General features: G+C 54.7%; 1 protein-coding gene across 10 annotated transcripts in view; it reads right to left on the bottom strand.

Moving 5' to 3' along the window:
• Nucleotides 1-21,464, bottom strand: part of MYLK (myosin light chain kinase) — a 268,735-nt gene that overhangs the window by 62,329 nt on the left and 184,942 nt on the right. For 8 of the 10 annotated variants that reach the window (XM_073804157.1, XM_073804152.1, XM_033855746.2 and 5 more), the window contains 5 exons: nt 17,978-18,049; nt 16,393-17,558; nt 9,339-9,455; nt 8,891-8,980; nt 1,227-1,313 (listed from right to left, as the gene is read on the bottom strand). In XM_073804157.1, the coding sequence (XP_073660258.1) occupies nt 1,227-1,313; nt 8,891-8,980; nt 9,339-9,455; nt 16,393-17,558; nt 17,978-18,049 (1,532 nt within the window). The remainder of the gene's footprint in view (nt 1-1,226; nt 1,314-8,890; nt 8,981-9,338; nt 9,456-16,392; nt 17,559-17,977; nt 18,050-21,464) is intronic. The other 2 variants (XM_073804155.1, XM_073804153.1) reach the window with 1 other exon arrangement.

Genomic DNA, 21,464 nt, shown 5'->3' with positions numbered 1-21,464 from the left:
CAGGGCTGCGTTATGACCTTTGTGGAGTCTAAGCACTTTTGCCTCTGAAAGCTCCTTCCCTTCACTAAAGAAAAACAAAAAGTATATACTTACATACATACATACATAAATTATATTTTACAACTGCACTGTTATAAAGATGAATATATTAATGTTATGAATTAAAACATTTTCTTTGACCTAGAAGTTAAATTTTCCCCTCATTTTATAAGATATTGAAATATTTTTGTGGGCCTAAAAGCACCGTGGACCCTAGGCACAGTGCCTAAAAGCTTGTAACGGGTTCTGGGGGAAGCCAAGATGCAAAAAGAGGGAGAGAGCCAGGCAGAGTCATAGGAGAAGCCCCCTCCCTGCTTGGCTATTAGACCACAGCTGCAAGCTTGTTCTAAGAGATGGTGGTAAGGCCTTTCTATGAGCAGGTCACGGCGCTGGCATCCTGAAAGGTGCACCCCTACACTGGCCCAGCTGGAGGCCCACGGAACTTAAAAAGGAGGAAGGAGGATGAGACACAGACACGTCACCGTGACCCTGGGAAGAGGACAGCCAATGGCAGAAGGGGGATGCTGAGTGCTATGGGGGCTCACGGGAGGGAAGAGTTCCTTTCAGCTGGAGCAAAGACGAGCTCAGGGATGAGATGACTTTTCAGTGGGAGCCTGTCCCACAAGAGAGGTGTCAGAGCAAAGGCACAAAGGGAGGAACACAGGGATGTCCGGTGCACACAGAGGAGCTCAGTTTGGCTTGAGGATGAAACGGGAGTAAGGAGCTGGGGGGCAATGCTTGGAAAGAAAGGCTGAGGCTGGATGTCAGAATGTGTGCTCACATGTGGCAGGTGTGCCAGGATGGCAACGTGTGAGGGGTTCACTTCCACGGGACTGGTGGGCTCTGGGGACCGCTGGGCACTCCAACCAGGAGTGATCTGATCAGAGCCACTGTGTTAGAAGGTCTATGTGGCAGGAAAGACTCAACTGGGAGAGATTAGGGGAAGGTCTCCCAGGGTTCTTGGTGGGAAGCAGAAGAGGCCTGAGTGACGATGCCACAGGATGTGGATGTGCAGCACTACTCAGGCCTTGGAGAGGTGGGAGGGGTGAGAAAAGGCCAGTGGCTCGGTCACCGGGAGCTCACAGGGCACCAGGGTGGTGGCAGGGTCCAGGCTCCGAGGAGCACAGGCATGGAAGTGGCCGGCTCTCAGTCCCGGCTTTGCCTGGAAGGGCTGAACGAGTACTTACTCTCTGTTCCTAGCACGGAAGGAAGAGAGCTCTTTGGCCTCCGGGCTTTCATCTCCGGGGCCTTGGCGTTCTCACTGGTGGGGGCATCTGGAACAAAACAGGTTAACGACAAACATGAGTAGGCAGCTGCCCAGGGGAAGAAGCAGAAGAGGCATCGCGATAAACATCCCACCTCAACCCCAACAGGTCCTCCCCGTCCCGGCTCCACTCTGAGGGCCCTCAGCGCCTGCCGGGCAGGCCAGGCACCTTCCTCTCAAGAGCACCAAAGAAGGAGTGTCCTCGCCACCCAGCCTTATAAATCAGGGGCAGAGCACAGCTGCCCTGAAGATGGATGGACAGGCTACCCTGGGAGCTGGGTAGCGCTTTCGCCTCTGCTGCAGGCACGGGCCGCCAGAATCGCATCACTGGCAGGGCTGGGGGACAGTCAGAGCCCCTCTGCTCACCAGTGCCTATCTTTTCCCTTCACTGGGTCTTAACGCACTTGGGCTAAACATTCTGGATTTCCAAAAGCCCACTCTGTGTAGAGAGGTCTCTTGAACAGGGGACGCAGGGGATGGGCTGCTGCCCTGGGCTCATGGTCTGGAGGGGGCTTGCAGCCTGTTGTCTCTGACTCTTGTACCGAGGGACACTGACAGTCAGACCTCCAGATGAAGGCCTCTGAGCAGGCGGCCGGCACGCCTCACGGGCTCTGGACTGAGCCTTGGAGCCCTTGTGGGGGCTTCCGCACCCTCCCCAAAGCAGAGCCACTGGAACCCTGCAGCGGCAGCCTCTGGGCAGAGCTGAAATGCTGCCCGGGTGAGTGAACCACTCCGCGGGGCTGTCCTCCGCTCCCCCTCTTCCCATTCATGCCCAGTGTGGAAGATGCCGGGGGAAACCCTCCTTTGTCAGGGCAGCAGGGTGACATAGCGCTGGGCTGGGTGGAAAAGGCCCTCACTGGGCCGAGAAGAGCCTGGCCTCTAGCAAGCTGCTGGGACCGGGATAAGAAGGGGCTGGCTGCACCGCTATCACTGGGCTCCAGCACTTTCCCCACAAGGAACTCTCTTCAGGGACTAAGCTGGGAGGGAGCCTCCCCCTCCCAGCCCCTTCCTGTGCATCCTTTTCCTGCTCCTGAAGAGGAAGCGCAGAGGGAGAAAGGAGGGGTGGGACTTTCCAGCTGCCGCTTGGCCACATTCCTGTGGCCTGTCTGGGGAGGAAGGGCCATCTCCCTGTCCCCGCCTCCACGGTGGGGCAATCCCAGACTCTAACACGTGCTCTCGCCTAGACTGGGCTTCTGGGGCTTTGCGGGGTGGGCTCGGAAGCACAGAACCAGGGGCTGGGCGGGTACACTTCCCTTGACATTTGTAGATCAGGCTGCCATAAACCAAGGTCATGGGGTGAGTCTATGGTTCCCTGTCTGGGGCCCTCCCTTCTTCCCTTCCTTCAAGACCAGCACTTCTGACAGCACCAATGACAATTAAAAGAAAGGCGCACCCAGAAATGTCTTTGTTTTCCCCCCTTTTAAGGAAGAGGAGGCGAGGCCAGAGTGTGCACAGACAGTCCTCTCTTCCTTGGCATGAGTACTCGCTTTGCCGTCTTTTTCCCAGTGAGTTCCGGGGCATCAGAGGAGGGAGACAAGGAAGGACCAAGATTTTTTTTTAATTGATGGGGAAACTGAGGCATAAGCAAGCAAAGGAGGAGAGGCCCAGTTTCCCTGGGCTCCTGAAAGAAAGGAGATGGGGACTGAGATTCCTTCTCTCCTCGTGGGGTCATGATGGGCTTTGCTTCCAAGCATCATTAGAGTAGGGATGGAGAGAAGAGGGCTCTAGCTGCAGCTCTGTCATCAGCAATCCTGGGATCGTGGGCCAATGATTTCAGCTGCCCTGGGTCTCTGTTTCCACATTTGTACAAGGGAAACTACACTTATTTTCTCTGCCTCACAGCACTACAAGGCTCTAGGGAGAGAATGCGTGCGACGGTGATCATTTACCTGTTCATTCATTTCTCCTGATCGCCGCATTTCCTCGCCTCCTTTCCAAATCCGCTTTAGAATCCTCCACCTTCACAAAGCCCTCCCGGATGGGCCCCTGCTGTATGTTTCCTGCCTCCTCATCCGTCCTCAGCTCTTGGGTGCCTGCTTTACACTGACTTGTGAGTACACCACCCCGTCATGTGCTTTGAGCCTTGTTTGTAGATGTTCCTTATCTTTCCATCTGGCCGTGAGGAAAGGGGCTCACATTTCCCTGGCTGACCAGGCACACCCCCAGACTTGGAGCCCCACAGGGGTGCCACGAGCCCCCTCTTCCCTCTGCAGCACCCCCGCCCCCTGTGGGCTGCGCCTGCACCACGAGCCACCAGCCATCAGTCTGTCCGTGAGAAGCAAGGAGTGCGCTGAGAGGACCACGTGCTTAATCAGAACCAGCTTTGCGCTCACATGGCTGCCCAGGGGATAAAAATAATAGTAATAAAAGTTTAAGAGCAGCATGTATTTTCTGTCTATTTTAATCAGTTTGTGATGAAACTGAACTCCCTTTCTAGATCTGGGCCCCAGGGCTGGAGTTCTTTGCTGGTCTGCTGGTGCCCCCAAAGAAGCAGTGGGGAGGAAGGTGGTGGTGTGAGGAGGGGGGGTGGCCTCAACATAGAGAGGAAAACGTGTCCTTATATGGACAATGCCTCACCCCTTCCACTCCTGGGCTAGCTCTGGGCTCAGCCTTCCAACGCAGCATTTCTTCTTCTGTCTCCCCCGACAGAGGTCATTCCCAGAGCTGCAACCCTAGGTAGGGGGAGTGAGGTCTTGGGAGGCTTCTGGGGGGCGGTCTGAGCTTCCAGGAGCCCCAGGAGGGGGCAGGGCAGAGGGGTTGGCCTCTCTCTCTCTCTCTCTCTTGCTCGCTCGCTTGCTCTGCCCAGGAGCGAGCAGCATGCTGGCAAAATCAGGAGGGAGAGAGCTCTGGCCAGGATGAGCGCCTTCCTGGCTCTGCAGGCCGGTGACTGTGAGTCCTTGGGCAAGTTCCTGACCTTCTTCAGCAGGAAACAGGGAATAACAACACCCCAACAGAGGAGCGAATGAGATGCGGAGTAAGAGGTGGCATTTGTTGGGTACTCAGGCCGTGCCTGGCACCATGCTAAGTGCTTTACACCCCTGTTTCGGGTTGAACCACACCATTTGCCAATATTCAAGTGTTTCTGACCTACTAAAAGAGCAATTTTATTTAGTTCAACCTAATACATTTTAGCTGCCTGAGACCATATGAAGAACAAATGGGGGTGGGAGCAGACTGAGGCCAACAAAAGAAGTGGGGTCGGCTCAGCCACAGTCACCAGGGCTCCCTGGCCATGGAGGCAGTGGACCACAGCGGCTAGGAGCCAAGGTGTGGGTTTAAATCCCTACCCAGCTAGTTATTAGCTGCATACACCTCACATGAGGCTTTAAACTCCCTTCTTACAGTTGCAAATCGCCCCGAGTCACCAAATCCATGGCTAAGGCTCAGGCTTTGCCTTATTTTACTTGGCAAAGGCTTTTGACACAATGATCTCCATCATTCCTTTCTTATTGAAATGATCACCCTTTGGCCTCTGGGACACCCCCCTCTGCTTGATTTCTTCCTGCCTCACCATGGCCAGTCCTTCCCCGTCTCCTTCGCAGACCTCTGTCCTGCCTTACTTGTCAGTGTTGGGCTCTCTCCTTCCCTCCTCCATCCACATCCACCCCTGGGGACCTCATCTACTCCCGGGGCATTCAGTGGCCTCACGAAGATGGCTCCTCACGTCCTGCCTCCAACCCCGATCTCCCTCCTCAAGTCCAGATTCATCTAAAGGTCAACCTACGCGACAGGCCCACTTGGATGTCTAATGGACACCTGAAACTTCACCTACACGAAAGTCTTGACTGTCCCCCACCCCTACCCATCCTGATCTTAGTAGGTGGTACCACCATTGACCTGTGCTCCCTCACGAAAACTAAGGGTCATCTTTGACTTCCCTTTCTCTCTGTTTCCAATTCATCAGCAAATCTTATCAGCGGTACTGTCAAAACATTATAAATCTGGTCATTTCCCACCTCTTCCATAGAGTCTAAGCTGCCATCATCTCATGCCTGGGCTATCGTGGCAACCTCGAATCTGCTCTCCCCCTTACCCGTCCTGGGTCTGGTCACCGCCTGAGTGATCCTTTACAACGGCCAGGGCTGTCCCGCCGCACTTATAATAAAATCCAGCGTCCTGGTCACAGCCTACATGGCCTTGCAGATCTGGTCCTCCTCAGTCTCAGTTCCTACCACTCTGCCCCTGGCCCGGGGCTCGGCCACCCTGGCCTCCTTACCTCTCCTTCTGGGAGTGTCTCCCGTACAGTCTCAGCTCAGGGTTTTGCTCCTGTTCCTTAACCTGTGCCGTGCTACTGCTGGGACGCCTTCCCAGATGCCTTCAGGCCTCTGTTCAAATGCCTCTTCCTCAGAGAGGCCTCACCCTCTCCAACAACAGCGCGCTCCCCCATCACCCTGCTTTGCTTTCTTCGCAGCATGTGTTGTTGCCTGAGATCGTATGACATATCTGTTCATCCGTATTTTTGTCTCTCCCTCACTCGAATGTAAAGGCTCTGAGAACAGGAACTTGTTTCGTTCACTGCTTTTAACCCCAGCCCCAGGAGCAGAGCGGGCACTGACATACGGGTTGAGAGAAGGCCCATGGGGACGCCACCCCCTACCAAATGCACACACCAGCCTCCATGGTTACAAAGTCCCTGATCTCACTGGTAGCTGAGGCCCGATGCCCTTGGCAAGGTGGTTGGGAAGGGCAGCCTGATCTGCCCGGTCTTGGGATTTGGGCCTACAAAGGGCTTTGCTTCCTTACCTCTCACCTGGGTCTGAATGAGAGCGAGTGGGCCACTCAGGCCAGAGGTGCAGAAGGACTTCCCAGCAAGAAGGGCTGTTAGTAAGGAAGACCTGGATCTCTCGGAAAGTGGACACTGCCATGTTACTCACTAGACAGGGAGGCCGTGCAGGTGGTGGAAAGGTGCAGACTTTGGAACCAGACACACCTGGGTTGGAGTCCTGCCAGGGTAACTCATGCCAGGGAGTCATGTGACTCCCTGTGCAGGGTGGCTCGAAGGGCCTGGGCTTTGGGATCAGAGACAACCAGGGAAACGGCATCTCCTGCTTACTGTCTGAGTGACTGGGGAAGGCTGCTGACCCTCGCTGAGCCTGGGTTTTCCCACTGAGAAAGATACCCTGCCCAACTGCTGCATAAACTAAAAATGCACAAGAGTTTCTGGCCACGGCAGGCCATGGCAGGTCTTGAAGGTCAGCTTTTTCTCCTCCTGGGTGAGTTTTCTGACAAGTCCTTACCCACCCCAGGCTTCAGCTGCCTTCTGTGGTACAAGTTGACATGTCTGCTGCTAACCTGGAAGGAACGGCGGTATGACCATAATCAAGTGCACAGGGCTTCCCTGGTGGCGCAGTGGTTGAGAGTCCGCCTGCCGATGCAGGGGACAACGGGTTCGTGCCCGGGTTCGGGAAGATCCCACATGCCGCGGAGCGGCTAGGCCTATGAGCCATGGCCGCTGAGCCTGCGCGTCTGGAGCCTGTGCTCCGCAACGGGAGAGGCCACAACAGTGAGAGGCCCACGTACCGCAAAAAAAAAAAAAAAAAAAAAAAAGTGCACAGAGCACGCTTTTTCTTATGGAAACAACCCAAATGGCAGGATTAAAAGAGCCAGATGTGCTGCATTATGAAGGCTACCTCCCTCTGTCTTTCCTATAAGAGGGAAGTAGTAGTGTGGCTAAGACGGAACAGCCAGTGAGCCAAAGTCGTTTTCATGAGGTCTTGAAATATATCATTCTATTAGCCACAGATATATAGTCTAAATGGTGTCCAGCACAGGCTATGTGAGTGATAGTGAGTGACTGTTGGGGGCAGGGCCAGCCTGACATCAGCATTAGCTGTGGTCCCCACCCTGAGACGAGAAGGACCTTGCAGCCCCTTAGGAGGGAAGCAAGACTGGTCTTATCCAGAGGTTCAGTAGGGCAGCTGCAGATGGAGAGCAATGGAAGACCCTGCCCAACAGCTAGGCTTCAAAGTTCAGGCAAGGTTACTTCTTAGGGCAAGCGGTTCTTCACTGTCTTTTAATTCATGACTTCTTTTAAGAATTTGTTTAAAACCTGTGCACCCTTTCTTCAGAAAAATGCTCTAACCCACAAACACATAAAAGTTTGCCTATAATATCAAAGGGTGCATGGGCCCATTGGGACCTCTAAGCCAGGTACTCTCGCCTAAGGGTGCGGGGAGAGCTGAGAGGATCGGGGACATTATGATGGCCAAGATTAGAAGGAGACTAACTTAGGGGCAAAGAAAGCCCTTTAAGTTGCAGAATGAATTCCCAAACCTTAAAAAAAAAAGAATCCCCAAATGTATTCTCTAGGGAAAAAGGAAATTTTTAAAAATTTAAAAAAATGAGCCATTTGCTCTTTCTGGAAAAGGTGCTGACACTTTGCAGATAAGGAGAATGAATTGCAGTCCTGCCTTCAGCTAGCCATGTAAATAGGACCCAAAGAGGCTAGGGATTCCCAAAGCAGATAACCTCATTAACAGGCAGGGCTTCCTTCTGGAACCAGCATGGGTCCCAAGTGTGGCGCTGCTAGAAATAGGTTTCTGGGGTCAAGTTCCCAGAAACACTGTTTTTTCAACTGCAGTACCTGTCTAGAAAGAAGCAGAACTCTGATCTGGGTGGGTGACAGGAGTAATCAGAAGCAGCGGCCCCTAGCCTCAAAACATGTGTTTCAAGCCCCCTTCTGAACTGACCATACACTTTGACCCATGGAATCTGCTCCCTTAGACTCCAGAGCCCCTGTGACAAACACATTCACAGAACTCCAGGGAGATACCCACAATATTCTACAGTTTCAGGTTTACTGTTGGCTACTGACAATTTAATTTGTGTTACCATTATATGTTTTTTTAAAAAAGACTTTGGTTTTTAAGACTCTCTTTTCTTTTCTCCCACTCATTAGGTATCACGGATCTCAGCTTTTATGATCAGGAAACCATATTACAAAATCCAGAATGGAGACAAGGATTCCACATCTTGTGGAACGGGGGTGAAACAGGTTAGGGGTTTAGAAGCCAAGTGATTATATTCAAAGTCAGAGGAACAACAAAACTGGTCTTCAAGATGCCTTATTTGGACACTAGCTTTTAACGTGTCACTGATAGTTACTAACCAGGCATTTCAAGGGCAAGAAATTGTTTCCCCCAAACTACCTTTTAGACAGTTCCAGGCAAGTAACGAAATACCAAGAAAGGGCACTGGATTGCAAGTCCCGAGATGGGACTCTGGCCCTGGCTTGGCCCTCAATAGAGCAGGGAACCTCACGAGGGAAGCTTTCCCTCTCTGAACAGCCTGGGTGTCCCGTCCCAAGTGAGGGTGGTGGCCTAAACCATCTACTTCCAAGCCTCTTATTCTAACCCTACACAGCGGAGAAAAGGAAAGTCACAAACACACTACCTGCGTTTCTTTAGGACAAATCCCCATTCCTTACAGCTTGGATTCGCCCCTTCCTCACAAGAAACTCCACTCAGACCTGGTAAGCCTCTCCGTCCCCACACGTCTCTTCCTCTCCCTCTGCTGTATTACGAGTACTTTTCTCTAACTGCAGAGGCAGGCCTGTCCCCGTTACCCGAAGCCTCAGCCCCTACTCACCTCCTGGAGGAAGTGTCCCCACTTGGACCTCGCTCTGCTCCCTCTTCCTCACGGGTCTGTCCTGCTGGCACTGACACTTGTTCTCTGCGGCTTGTAAAATACTCTGTAGTCATTTTCCTGTGGGTGTGTCTTTTCTCCTCCTGCCCTGTCTCACCCTTTCCTGCCTGGCATGTGGGGGTCAGGACTGGGGAAGGGGGACCAGCAAGGTGAGCCGCCCTCTTCCCAGCCGGGGGCAGGGCTGTGAGGTCACAGGGGACCACCAAGTAGAGCTCCCACTTTCCTTCCTGGCTCATTGTTTTGCAAAAGATGGTTGGTCACCCACAAAGTGAACCCACAAAGCCTCAGGTTGGGATGGCAGCCTCGGCTGCAGCCCTGTTCAGGTACGGTGGGCAGGGGGCGCTGAGAAGCGGGATTCTACGTGTGGCAGGGGTGGGAGGGCACGACCTACCGTCCACGGTGACTTGGCAGGAACACTCAGCCTGGCCGGCGCTGTTCTTGGCTACGCACTTGTATAAGCCTCTGTCCTCGGGCAGTGCCTTCTCGATGGAGACGGAGCACAGTGAGCCTGGGTGGGAAGAGGAACGTTTGTTGAGTGGACCAGGTCTGAGCCCAACACCTGCCGGGCACTTGGAGCATCAGAGCAAGTGTTATTCACACGCCCAGAAGTCAGAGGCCCTGTGGGAACCAACCTGCTCGCCCCACCAGAGCCAAGGCACTTTGCTGATAATCCAGATTCAAAATAACTGATCCCTAAGTATACCCAACCGCCCCCGACCCAGGCAAGTTCTCTCATGGGGATGTGATAGAAAGGCAAGAAGAGAGAGAAAGAGCCTCTGCCTTTGGAGAGCATCAGCACAATAGAAGGGGCAGATGGACCCAGGCCCTCACACTGGATGTCACCGAGAGAGACAAGCAGTAGTCAGGCTCAGGTCCACAGACTGTGGTAGGGACACTGGCAGGTGAGGACACTCTGCCCTGCTTACAGCAATGCTTCTGGGAATGCATCCTACAAAAGGGCATTTTGAACAAAGAGGTGAGCGGGGGAGGGCAGGAGCCCCTGTCCAGCAGGGACACTGGCCTGTGGGCTGATCTGTTGGGAGGAGACAGTGACCAGCCTGGGACCCTGGAGCTGGCTTTTCAGGAATGGTATCTGAGCTGAGAACCATGGCCGATGAGGGGCGCTGGGCTGGGAGAGGGCCTCTGTGGGGCTGCCTCTCTCAGTGCAGGGTCCTTTGGTCCCCTCAGAGAGTGATGGCCTTCTTTTCCACGGGGCTACCCTTGCCCCAGCACACCTCTTCTGGCCTGGTTGGGGGAAGGAGAGGTCAGGCTGGGCATGAACAGAAGTCTGGTCCTCACCCATCCTAGCTCTCTCATCCCAGGGCTGGCTACTTCCCTGGGGGACATGTTTGGGGAGTTTCCCTTAGGGTGTGGGGAGACACCAGGCTGAGGACTGGGCTCGCTGGGCCAGGCAGGAGCAGCAGTACCCTCGTTCCTGCCATCAGACACACACACAAGCCAGCAGCACGGCGTCCTGCCCAAAGCTGCCCTGTCGTCAGGGCAGCCGTCATCATACGAGGAGGAGGATACAGCCAGAGCCACGTGCATCCTGCCGCCTGGAGCCACCGGCTCCGGCCACCTCCCTTTCCGCCACACTGCCCGGCACAAGTCACTGGCTCTGAGCGGGCAAAGCTGTGTGCGTCCCAGGTGTGTGTGCGAAGCAGCATGGCCTTTGATCTCAAAAGTCCCCGCACCCCCATGACACAGATGCACAGACTTGACCAACAAACACCAGGATATTCAGAGAGAGGAAGGGTGATGTCAGTTCTGCCCAGAGAACCTCACTAAGGCTGGAGGAGACCTGGGTAAGGTCTTCAACAGGGAAACCTCAGTCCTGCCGACCCCTTGGGGGTTGATCTGCGCCCCTCCCTCCTACACTCTGAGACCCCACCTCTCAGAAGGACCTCACTATGCTCTCCCACCGGGGTCGGCAATGCCTCAAGATCGCTTCCCATTGTGGCTAGGAGACAGAATTTGCAGACGCTGCAACAGAAAGGATTTAGGTTGGATTTTTAGGAACTCTGTGGTGAGAGTGAGAACTATATGAGGCACAGGAATCAGGGAACGAGGGTTACTATCTTCTAGAGAGAGACACTTCCATTCATCTGGGAGGGCAGGGGCATGCGCAGATGACCTCCGGCCCCCAAACGTGAGGCTTAGAAGAAACGGACCCCATCTTGCCATTTTCCCTGTCTGAGGCTAAGGCTCGGGGAGCAGATATCCCACTGCCAGCAGACATCCTGGTCGAATCCTTGACTGTCTCTCAGCTTCAGTCCCCCAGCTGCCTTCAGCCTTAAACCCAAATGGGACAAAACAGTAGTGAGACCCCCGGGAGAGGTGGAGCATGTAGACCACAGCCCTTGCCCTTCACGGGGGGGAAGCATCAGAAAGGCAGTTTTTCCAAGCCGTTCAGAGCCTGGACCCCTGGCCGTGTGCGCGGGCTGGGGGAGGGCCCCCGGCAGGCCTGGAGGCTGGGCTGGCCCAGATTGAAGCATCTGGTATTTCCTGTGGGACAGCTTATTCCTGACCTCCAGAAGAAAAACTGTTTCCCAGAGTTTTTTTTGAGAAGGCTCAGCCTGGTGGGGAATTTTGAGAGGAAGGGGAGGGGGATGGGAACCAGGGATCCAATGAAGGGCTCAGCTAGACTGGTCCCTGGGAGAGCCCCTCAAGGCCACAGAGTCTGAAGACCACCCCACCGTCTTGTGCTTTCTCTGAGTGTGTGGGGAGAGGAGGTGTGGGGTGTACGAGGTAGAGGGAGGGGTCCCAAGCCCTAGAGGCTCTGCTCCGAGGCTGCCCTCAGTCAGCAGTGTCTCCCGACCTGGTCCCCCGGCATGCCGGGACAGTACAGTTCAGCTCCAGGTCACCTCCTCAGGGATGGTGCCTTCCTTGCCATCTCTAAGCACCCCTGGCCATAGGTGGACCTCTTCTGTGCCCTGAGTTCACCTTTATCAGAGCTTGCCTCCCAAGGCCATTACTGAAACACACGCCTCTCTCCCACGCTAGATCATGGAGGGCAGCGACTATTATGAATGTTTTTCCTGAGCCTGGAATGCAGTCAGTTTAAAAACAAAAATCTGCCATTCTGAGAATGTCCAAGGCATATTTCTGGAGCAGGTGATCTGGTAGGATCTATGCAACAGAAAGTCACGAACACTTAATCAAACAACCTACCACTGAAAAAGATAGTATAGTTTCTAAAAGGAAAAAAAAAAAGCCTAACTCAGAATTCTTCAAGTGGATTATGCATACAATGAAAAGGGCTAGAATACAGCCTCGCACATAGTAGGTGCTGTATAGATCCTTGTGTTCTGTAGGATGGACTAATACAGGTTTTGAAAAGCCTTTGCAAGATCCCACACTGAAGGCAATTAAAAATGAATCATCGGTTGACAGCAGCAACAAAAATGAATCCTCATTCATAGATGGGGAGAAATGTTTGCCAGGGACAGAAGCCTGGCCCGGGGACAGGAAACAAGGCATAAAGATGAAAGCACTTCTCAGGAGCAGCGCAGAGTCCACTGGCCAGCCATGGGCCTCCTAGTCCTGGGCCAAGGCCTGAGCAGCACTGCTGCGGGTCCAGAAAGGGCCTGGTGAGGCCACCCTGCAGGCCTGGAGGGCAGGCCCAGCTGCTGTAAGTGAGCACCCTCCGCCCTGCCGTTCCGGGGGACGCAAGAAGAGCAAGGACTCCTCCACAGGTCCCTCCAAGAAGGAACAGTCAACTCAACTGCCTGCCATCACGCCTCTCCTGCTCTCCTTGGTGCTAGACAGAGTGGACATAATCATGTTTTGGGGGGCCTGCGGGCTATGAGCCCTATTCAAGTACAGGGTTCAGAGAAGCACCCCGAAACCTATCAACAGTGCCCACCAGCAGTAGGTCACAGACACACACATTGATGGGGGAAGGGCACAAGAGTCTGTCATGGCCAAAGGCCCCAGGGACAACAGTCTGGGAAGGAGTCCTGGGGGAAGTGAATCTTGATCTTAGATGAGGTAACAGAAGGGGGTTCAGTGCAGTGGAGCAAGTATGGTTCCGAGCCAGGGAGGCGGGGGTGGAGGGGATGCTCAGGAGGGTGTGAAGGATGGGGAAACCCACTTAGCAACCCCCCTTCTCCCTACAAACCCCTCAAAACACCAGCTGCCTTCCTTGTTTCCACTGGTGCCGTCACTGTGAACCAGTCACCCACACATGGACACTCAGCGCTCCTCCACCCCTTCCTCTCCTCCACCCCAGCCGCCCACCCTTCCAAGCCAGGCAACAGGTTCTGTTAATTCTGCCTTTGCTTCTTGCACTGGTTATCTCCTGTCTGTGCCCATGGCTACCTTGTTGGTCCAGGCCTCACCACCTGTCTCCCCACCCTCGTCGGTAAGCTCCTTCCTTGTCTTTGGGCACAGAATCAATCAAAAGCCGTAAACCCCAGCTGTGTGTCTATTGCTCTCCATTCCCAACTCTTACATGGCTCCCTGCTGCCTTTAGGATTGAGTTCCTTCTTAGTATGATAGAGGATGCAACGGGGCCAATGCTGGGAGCTGGCCTGCCTTGGCTGCCGCCTGTGCTCCTGCCTGGGAAGCCCACACCCTCCCTCTCCTGCTGAGGGCCCTGCCTGCCTTCACACTTCAGATCAAGGCCCTGCTCTTTCACCGCCAGCCTCTCCCTGCGGCCCAGCACTCAGCTCCCTCTCCTCTCACTCCCAGCAGCCATCATCGGCACTTGGCTGGAAGAGGTTTATCACTGTGCGTGTGTGTCCTCTCTTTCCAGCTCTATCGGGAGCAGATTTACTCATACCTCTCAGAGGTCCCACTCCCTGCAGCGGAGCCTCCTGAAGTGGTCACTGACGAGGCTCTACCGCAGGTTTTCTCCTGGGTCTGTGTTTGACCTGGGCTCTTGTACACTTGGACAGGGAAGCACTAGAGAAGGGACAGTGGACACAGTGTGGCTGCTGCTTTGAGACCAGGCCTTCTCCCTACCAGGCCCGTTTCAAGGTCAGCTTCCTCTACTGCAGTGAAAATACCAGAAACTCACAAGCCCAGAGGGCACGGCCAGTCTTCCAGCCTCCTGACAACTGTTGACAGTGTTGCGGAATAAACAGCCATTAGCCTTTTCCCTTGATAGATAACACTCTCTGGGGAGCTGATCAGGGAAGGACCAGGATGCTGACACGCTAACAAGAATTAACTAAGAGGTGATACAGCACAGCGGTCTAGGCGTTGGAACTCAGCTGCCTGCCTTCCAATCCCAGCTCTGTTACTAACTAGCTGTGCAGCCTTGGGCAAAGCGCTTAACTTCTCTGTTAGATGGGCAGTATAGTGGTTGTGAGGATTAAATGAGTGAAAAGCATAGTAAGATGCCTCAGTCAGTGTCTCGCACGTGGTGTTCAATTAGTGCAGGCTACTCTTATTTTTCAAAGGAGAATTACAAATATTTAGAATCTTTTTAACAGTTGGTTTGGGGGCTATCTCCATAATTCCCCCCCGCCCCCCCCGCCCCAGTCTCTCTCTATCCTCTCATTGTCCTGGCCTTCATTTAATCATGTCTTCTTCCCCAGCTTTAGACCTAAAGGGTCCGTCTGAGGTGCTTTCTGTGGGAGGTGACACTGGAGTAGCCAGTGTAAAAGGGTCTCGGCATCCAGCAGCTATGCTACATCAAGGCACCCTGGGTATGAACAGCCCATTCTAAGGGCTCAGGTGCGTTTCTGAGACCAGAGCTGAGGTGTGCTTACACTGCTTTGTCCAGTTGATTGTTTATAGGCAGCTCTTGGTGGCTCTGCAGGTTCCACGCAGGTCCCACAACAGCTGCACAGCCATGGGCATTGCCCTCAGCCGTCCCGACATCAGCTTCCCCGAGGGTGGTACAGCCACGGACCTCACAGCGTGTAGGACTGTGGGACCACACGTGTCCCCACGACGGCAGCTGCCCACCTTCGGTCCCGCCCCGAGAGGTCACCACAGGGTAACCTGGGAAATTCTCCTGGTCGAGGTTTCGGGTCAGTTTTACCCGAAACTTTCCAACAGGGAGGGGCCCACAGAGGTGGCAGGGAAGGCTGGGCATCCACTCCCCTGGACATCTCATCCCACCGTGGTGCTCCCCCATACCTTCCTGTGTGTGGAAAGGCCGAACTAGCAGAGGCAGGGGGATGGATGAGATGACTTCTGGAGGCCCCTACCAAGCTGAGGATTTTCATGTGGAAAAGCTATCGTGTCAACACATTAGCAGAAAAGACACCCTTTTTTTCTCTCCTGGCTAATTTCCCCTTTACTCCTTCAGCAGTTAGATTCAGAACGCTCAGCTGCTCCAGATTTGCTGTCTGAACTGCAGAGTGAAGACAGAAACTCCATCGCGAGGGCAGAGGGATGCCATTTTCAAATGCTTCATTAGGGTTTTTAAGAGGAAGAAAGAAAGCCAGATGAGGGGTGAGGGAGGGGTGGAGAGGGGTGCCGTCAGAGGACGGGAAGGAAGGCAGCACAGCGGGGGGAGTGCTTCTGTCTCAGCTGATCTGGATTTGACAGGACCTGACTGCTAGGGCCTCTGCCCTGACTGCCCTCTACCCCTCAAGGTTAAAATGCCACGACCCTGGGAGCTTGTGCCCTGCCCTGTCCAGAGCTACCAGCATCAGCCTCGAGTCAGGCCAGACTCTACCCTAGGGCCGGCCACCAGAGTGGGGCGTGGGAAGGCTGCTGTCCTTGGAGCTCCCATCCAGGACTGGGATTTACGGAAACATTTCAAACCAAATGAGGGGTCAGAGAAAATACCCGTCTCGTCCCCATCTCTTCTCTAGGTTAAACTGGCCCATCTGAGAGCTCCAAACCCTGAAAGGCCCCAGATGGCAGGCTTTAGGGCCCCCCCTCTTCTCTCCACAACCCAAGAATGTGAAATACCAGCAAACGAAAGTCTCATCCAAATTAGGAAGCGAGTGGCTCTGTCTGCCTGTGAGTGTGTGCCGTAGGGGCTGCTTGGGGTTTTGGCTTGCCCCTCGGGTCCCTTCAAACACACAACGTTATCAAGACTTAAGTTGTTGACCCCAAATCACATCCCGTCACTGCACACCCTGACCTGAACCTAAAATGCTGCTTCAAAGGCAGTTCTCAGCCCCAAGCCCCTGGTCAGCCCTAACCCCAGTGCCCCCATTTCCAAGCCTATGATCGGAGCCTTCTCTGGGCCAAAGCTGGGCATTAGCCCAGGCCTGCTCTGAGGAGCCACGCCTAGGGGTGCCATGAGGGGGCTCTGCCAGACAGATGCTGAGATCTGGGAATGTGCCTGGGGGACCAGGCACCCACCCCTGTCCCCCAGCCATGGAGTGTGGCGGGCACCAATCCCGTGAGTGAGGGGCACAGAGAGTGGCCTTTCCCACCCAGGCTCTGGGCTACTAACACCATCAACAAGCCAGGGCTCCAGGAGCTGACGGTGGCTGGGACAGAGCTACCCTTCCTCCCGGCCCCAACCGTGTTACCTTCTTGGGAGAGGACAATGAACTTGGTAGTCTTGAGCGTCTTTCCATTCAGGGTCCAGGTGATGGTGGCCGGGGGGTCAGAGGACACCTGGCACTGGAGCAGCAGTTTCTCACCCTCCACCACACGGAGATCTCGTAGCTTCTCCTTGAAGGCTGGGGCTGTCCCTTGGCTCTCGGGTCTTTTTTCATTATCTGTGGCCCCTGCATGGCCCCTCTTGCAGTTCACATCATTCTTAACCTCCTTCTTAAGTTCTTCATTCCCAGCTGGTTTTGGGGCCTCGGATAACTTGGCATTGCCCAAGGGTTTGGGGGTCTCGGCCGGCTTCGCATTGCCCAAGGGTTTGGGGGTCTCAGTCAGCTTGGCATTGCCCATGGGTTTGGGGGTCTCGGCCGGCTTGACATTACCCAAGGGTTTGGGGGTCTCAGTCAGCTTGGCATTACCCAAGGGTTTGGGGGTCTCGGCCGGCTTGGCATTGCCCATGGGTTTGGGGGTCTCGGCCGGCTTCGCATTGCCCAAGGGTTTGGGGGTCTCGGCCGGCTTGGCATTGCCCACGGTTTTCAGAAACCCTGAAGGCTGGGCATTGCCTACAGGCTTGGGACCTTCTGCTGCCTTGGCGTTCAAGGCTTCAGAGCTGTTACTGCCATTCTCTGCAGGTAGCGTTTTCTTACTGCCCAACACCGAGCGGAAACCTGGGGTGGCAGGTTTTGGAGGTGGCACCTTCTCAGGCACAGGGGTCTTGGGGGTCCCCTTCTTGGCCAGGACAGAGCGGAAGTCCACCTGCTGGGGGCTATGCACCTTCCGCTCTTCCTCCGACACGGTCTTCGGCTTCACCTGCCGCTGCAGGTTGGCGCGGAAATCCATCTGCTCGGCTGGGATCTCCTTCAGGTCCTCTTCAGGCAAGGTCTTGGTACTCACCTTCTTGCCCAGGAGGTCGCGGAAGTCCAGCTGCCCCACCTCCTGCTGGCGGATGGCCTCCTCGGTGTGCTGCCGCGTCTCCACACGCCGCGTGAGCACCCCACGCACGCCCTCGCCGTCTCCCTCGTCGGGCCTGCCCTGCCCTCCTGCTGGCCAGCCGGGCCTCAGGCTCCCGTAGCCGCCACCGCCACCACCATCAGCGCCGGCTCCCCGGCTGCAGAGGCCCTCACCGCTGGCAGGCTCCCTTCCCCTGCGACCAGTGAAGGGAAAAAGGAAAGTAGCAGGAGGAAAAGGGGCTGGGTAAGAAAGAGACGTCGGGGAGAGCACATCCCCAGGGAGGGAAGGAGGGCGGGGGGAGGGGGGCTGGCCAGGCCGTGTTTATAGAAGGGAACTGTGGTGAGAGGCGCTTGCTTGCTTCGTTGGTTGTTACATCGGTAATGACTTCAGTAGCCTTATAAGGGTGCATGCCAAAAAAAAATAAATAAATAAAAAATTTCACCCGGCTCTCCCTCCCTCATCCCCCTTCCAATCTCTCCCTCTTGGCTCGGGCAGCCTCTCCTGGAGGATACAAACAATCTGGGGCTGCTGGGCCGGGCCTGCTGGGACCAGGAGGAAGGTGGGCGGGTGGTGGCACGGGGCCTGGCTGGGCAGCCCCTGGGTGGTACTCACCGCAGGACAGCTCTGGCAGGGCTGCTCTGTAGCATCAGTGATACCTGGCAACTGCATTCACCAACCCGGTTCCTGAAGAATTCAAGGGATCAGTACAGATCAAGAGGCTTTCTGGGCCAAGGGCCTGCCCAGCCTAGGGCTGTGAGGAGGGCGGGGCAGGCAGGAACTTGGCCCTGGGCTGGCTGGCTGACCCCAGGGAAGACAGGACCCTGGGCTAAGCTGTGACCCTAACACACCCACACCAGACCTAGATTTAGGGCAGGGCCCTCCCCCACTTTGGTCACGCTTTATTTTTCCAGCTCTTGTTTAAAAAGAAAGAAAAAAAAAAAAAAGAATCTTCTGGGCAATAGCTACAGTAGGCATCCAGAAGTAGGACTACTTTTATGTAAGTATATTACAAAAATTATACGATCCATCCATCACTCAGTCAAGGAAGAGTGAAGACTAACACAGCTAAGGGCTGGGATGGAGCCCCTTGGTCTAGACTGTGTGGCCCCGGTCAGCCTGCGCAGTGACCCTGAGTCTGGCTCCATGCTCCCTTAATACAGAGGTGGTTATTCCTTCTCCTCACAAGGTGCCCCTACCTGTAGATTTGTACTGATCAGCAATCAGTAGGGTGGGATGGGAAAGTTACAGGTCTTGGATTCAAGTAGACCCAGGTCCCAACCCCTTCCCCTGCTAGCCAGCTCTGTGAGTTTAGACAAAATTACTTAACCTTGATGAACTTCATTTTTCTTACCTATAAAAACAATGCTGGGCTTCCCTGATGGTGCAGTGGTTAAGATCCTCCTGCCAATGCAGGGCACACGGGTTTGAGCCCCAGTCCGGGAAGATCCCACATGCCACGGAGCAGCTAAGGTCCCCTTCACCTGCTCATGAAATGAAAATACCCTCCAATCCCTACCCATCAGCAAATGCCCTCAGATCAGAACCTTTCGTATTAAAAACCTAACAGGTATCTCCCTACAAGGGTGACCCATTTTCTTCTTCCATTGGGTGGAGAGGGCTCCGGATTCTTCAGCCCATTGTTAAAGCTCTTCATGACCAGCTGAGGCCCCTCTGCTCAGTAAGGGCTGCAACCAGGCTTGCTGTGCTGGGCTTACAGCAGATCAGCCCTCTGACCCCACAAGGCTGCCACCTGCTGGCATTTCTGGGCTCTGACCAGCCAAGAAGGTTCTGCTCAGACGAGGGGAAGTGGAGGGGCAGATCTGAGAGCCAAAGGTGACTCTGCCTGATAATAACCACGTTGTATGCAGCACCTTCCAGCCTTCGTGACTTGCAGCCACTATCTTTCTTCTCCCCACACAGCCCAGTGAGGCTCAGAGCACTGCTCTGCTCATTCACTGCAAAGGGAAGAAAGGGAGGCCCAGGAGTTTCCGGGATGCAGTGTTGGGCTCTTGGGGTCTCGCACTCATTCCCTGCATTTGGCCATCTTACTTGCACTTCAGGGGCTGACACATGCCCCAGACCCTACCGTAGACACAATCCATCTCACTTACTCATGGCAGCTCTGAAAGGTTGGGGTCAGCATTGTTTTTTGTTTTGTTTTTATTTATTTATTTTTTGCTGTGTTGGGTCTTCGTTGCTGTGTGTGGGCTTTCTCTAGTTGTAGCACACAGGGGCTACTCTTTGTTGCGGTGAGCAGGCTTCTCATTGCGGTGGCTTCTCTTGTTGTGGAGCACGGGCTCTAGGTGCTCGGGCTTCAGTAGCTGTGGCACGTGGGCTCAGTAGTTGTGGCTTGCGGGCTCTAGAGCACAGGCTCAGTAGCTGTGGCGCACGGGCTTAGCTGCTCCGTGGCATGTGGGATCTTCCCGGACTGGGGCTCAAACCCGTGTCCCCTGCATTGGCAGGAGGATTCTTAACCACTGCACCATCAGGGAAGCCCAGCATTGTTTTTATAGGTAAGAAAAATGAAGTTCATCAAGGTTAAGTAATTTTGTCTAAACTCACAGAGCTGGCTAGCAGGGGAAGGGGTTGGGACCTGGGTCTACTTGAATCCAAGACCTGTAACTTTCCCATCCCACCCTACTGGCTGCTGCTCAGTACAAATCTACTCTGGGACATGTGTGTGTTTGTGTGTCTCTGTGTGTGTGTGTGTGTGTGTGTGTGTGTGTGTGTCTGTGTGTGTGTGTGTGTATCAACTGCAGGCATGTGGGCTCCACCTGATGGGCACCTGTGCCTGCAGGCCCATGTTTGGGAACGTGTGTTATGTCACCCCCACGTGGACAGAGAGCTGAGCATGTGTCCCGTAGCTCTGCCGATGTATGTGGGTATCTACCTTGCTTTGCCTGGCCTCCCTCCCAATGGAGGACCAGCTCCGGGTCAGGCCCCAGCAGCCCACTGTGTGGCAGATGACTCTTGAGGGTCCCGGGGGGGGTCACTGTTCACTCCTAGACACTGGGACCCACATGACAGGAGGAGAGGTTGATCTTTCATGCTCCCTAACCCTCCTCTCACCTCCTGGTCACCTTCCTCAATGTTCAAGCTCTTGGGGGTGCAGATTCAAGGTTTGGGGAGTTTGAGGGCCCAGGGTGCTCCTGTGCTCCACAAACAGCAGTTAGGTGCCTCCTCAGTGTCAGGCCCTGGGAAAGCTGGGAGGCCCTCAGAGCATCCTGAGAACTCAGCACAGAAGGCTAACAGGGCTTGGGTCAACCATGGGAGGTCACTTGGGGGTGAGGCCCAGCCCCCTGGCACCCCCCTTCTGCCAGGCTGCTGGCCAGTAGAGCCCACTCTGTTCCCGCTTTTCTTTCAAGCACAGGGTACGGGGCCTGGGGTTGGCGTGGGGCAGGACAACAAGATGCCCAAGGGCCATGTTTTCTGGGGAGCCCTTTTTGACACCTCCTCAGCTGAGTTTCCTCCTCTCACAAGTAGCACACAGCCCAGGTGCAAAACTCAGGAGCAGACACTGACCAGATGGCCCTGCTGTGCCCTCGCCAAGCCCCTCAGAGGCTCTAAATGGTGGGGTGCCCTGACCCCCAAGCTGGAGTAAGCTCTATCTCCCCATGGGGGAAGCAGGTAAGCACTTCTGTTGTTTCCTATTACCTGCCTTGAAGGAGGCAGGTACAGGTGGCCTTGCCTAGGCCTCACCCTGAGGTACCCAGGCAGTCTGAGGGGGCAGATGGGAGGTAGAGAACTTGGGATACCATGGCTGGCCCACTATGTATATCATTCCTTGGCATGGGGGTCACTATGCCTGCAGCCACAAACTTAAGTCTCTGCTAGACTTTGAAGGCTAATCCTGGGTTCTTCTGGAGCCTGCAAAGGTCAGAGAGGCCTGTTGCCTGGAAGCCACACCCCAGATAATCTAACCAGCTGATCAGCCTCTTCGGCCCTCTTTTTTTTTTTTTTTTTTTTTTAATTTATTTATTTGTTTATTTTTGGCTGCGTTGGGTCTTCATTGCTGCGCGGGCTTTTCTCTAGTTGTGGTGAGCTGGGGCCACCCCTTTTTGCGGTGCACGGGCTTCTCATTGTGGTGGCTTCTCTTGTT

Source organism: Tursiops truncatus, chromosome 4, assembly GCF_011762595.2.
Source record: "Tursiops truncatus isolate mTurTru1 chromosome 4, mTurTru1.mat.Y, whole genome shotgun sequence".
Lineage (NCBI taxonomy): Eukaryota > Metazoa > Chordata > Mammalia > Artiodactyla > Delphinidae > Tursiops > Tursiops truncatus.
The sequence above is the reverse complement of the archived record's forward strand: the minus strand, read 5'-3'. Positions and strand labels throughout refer to the sequence as shown.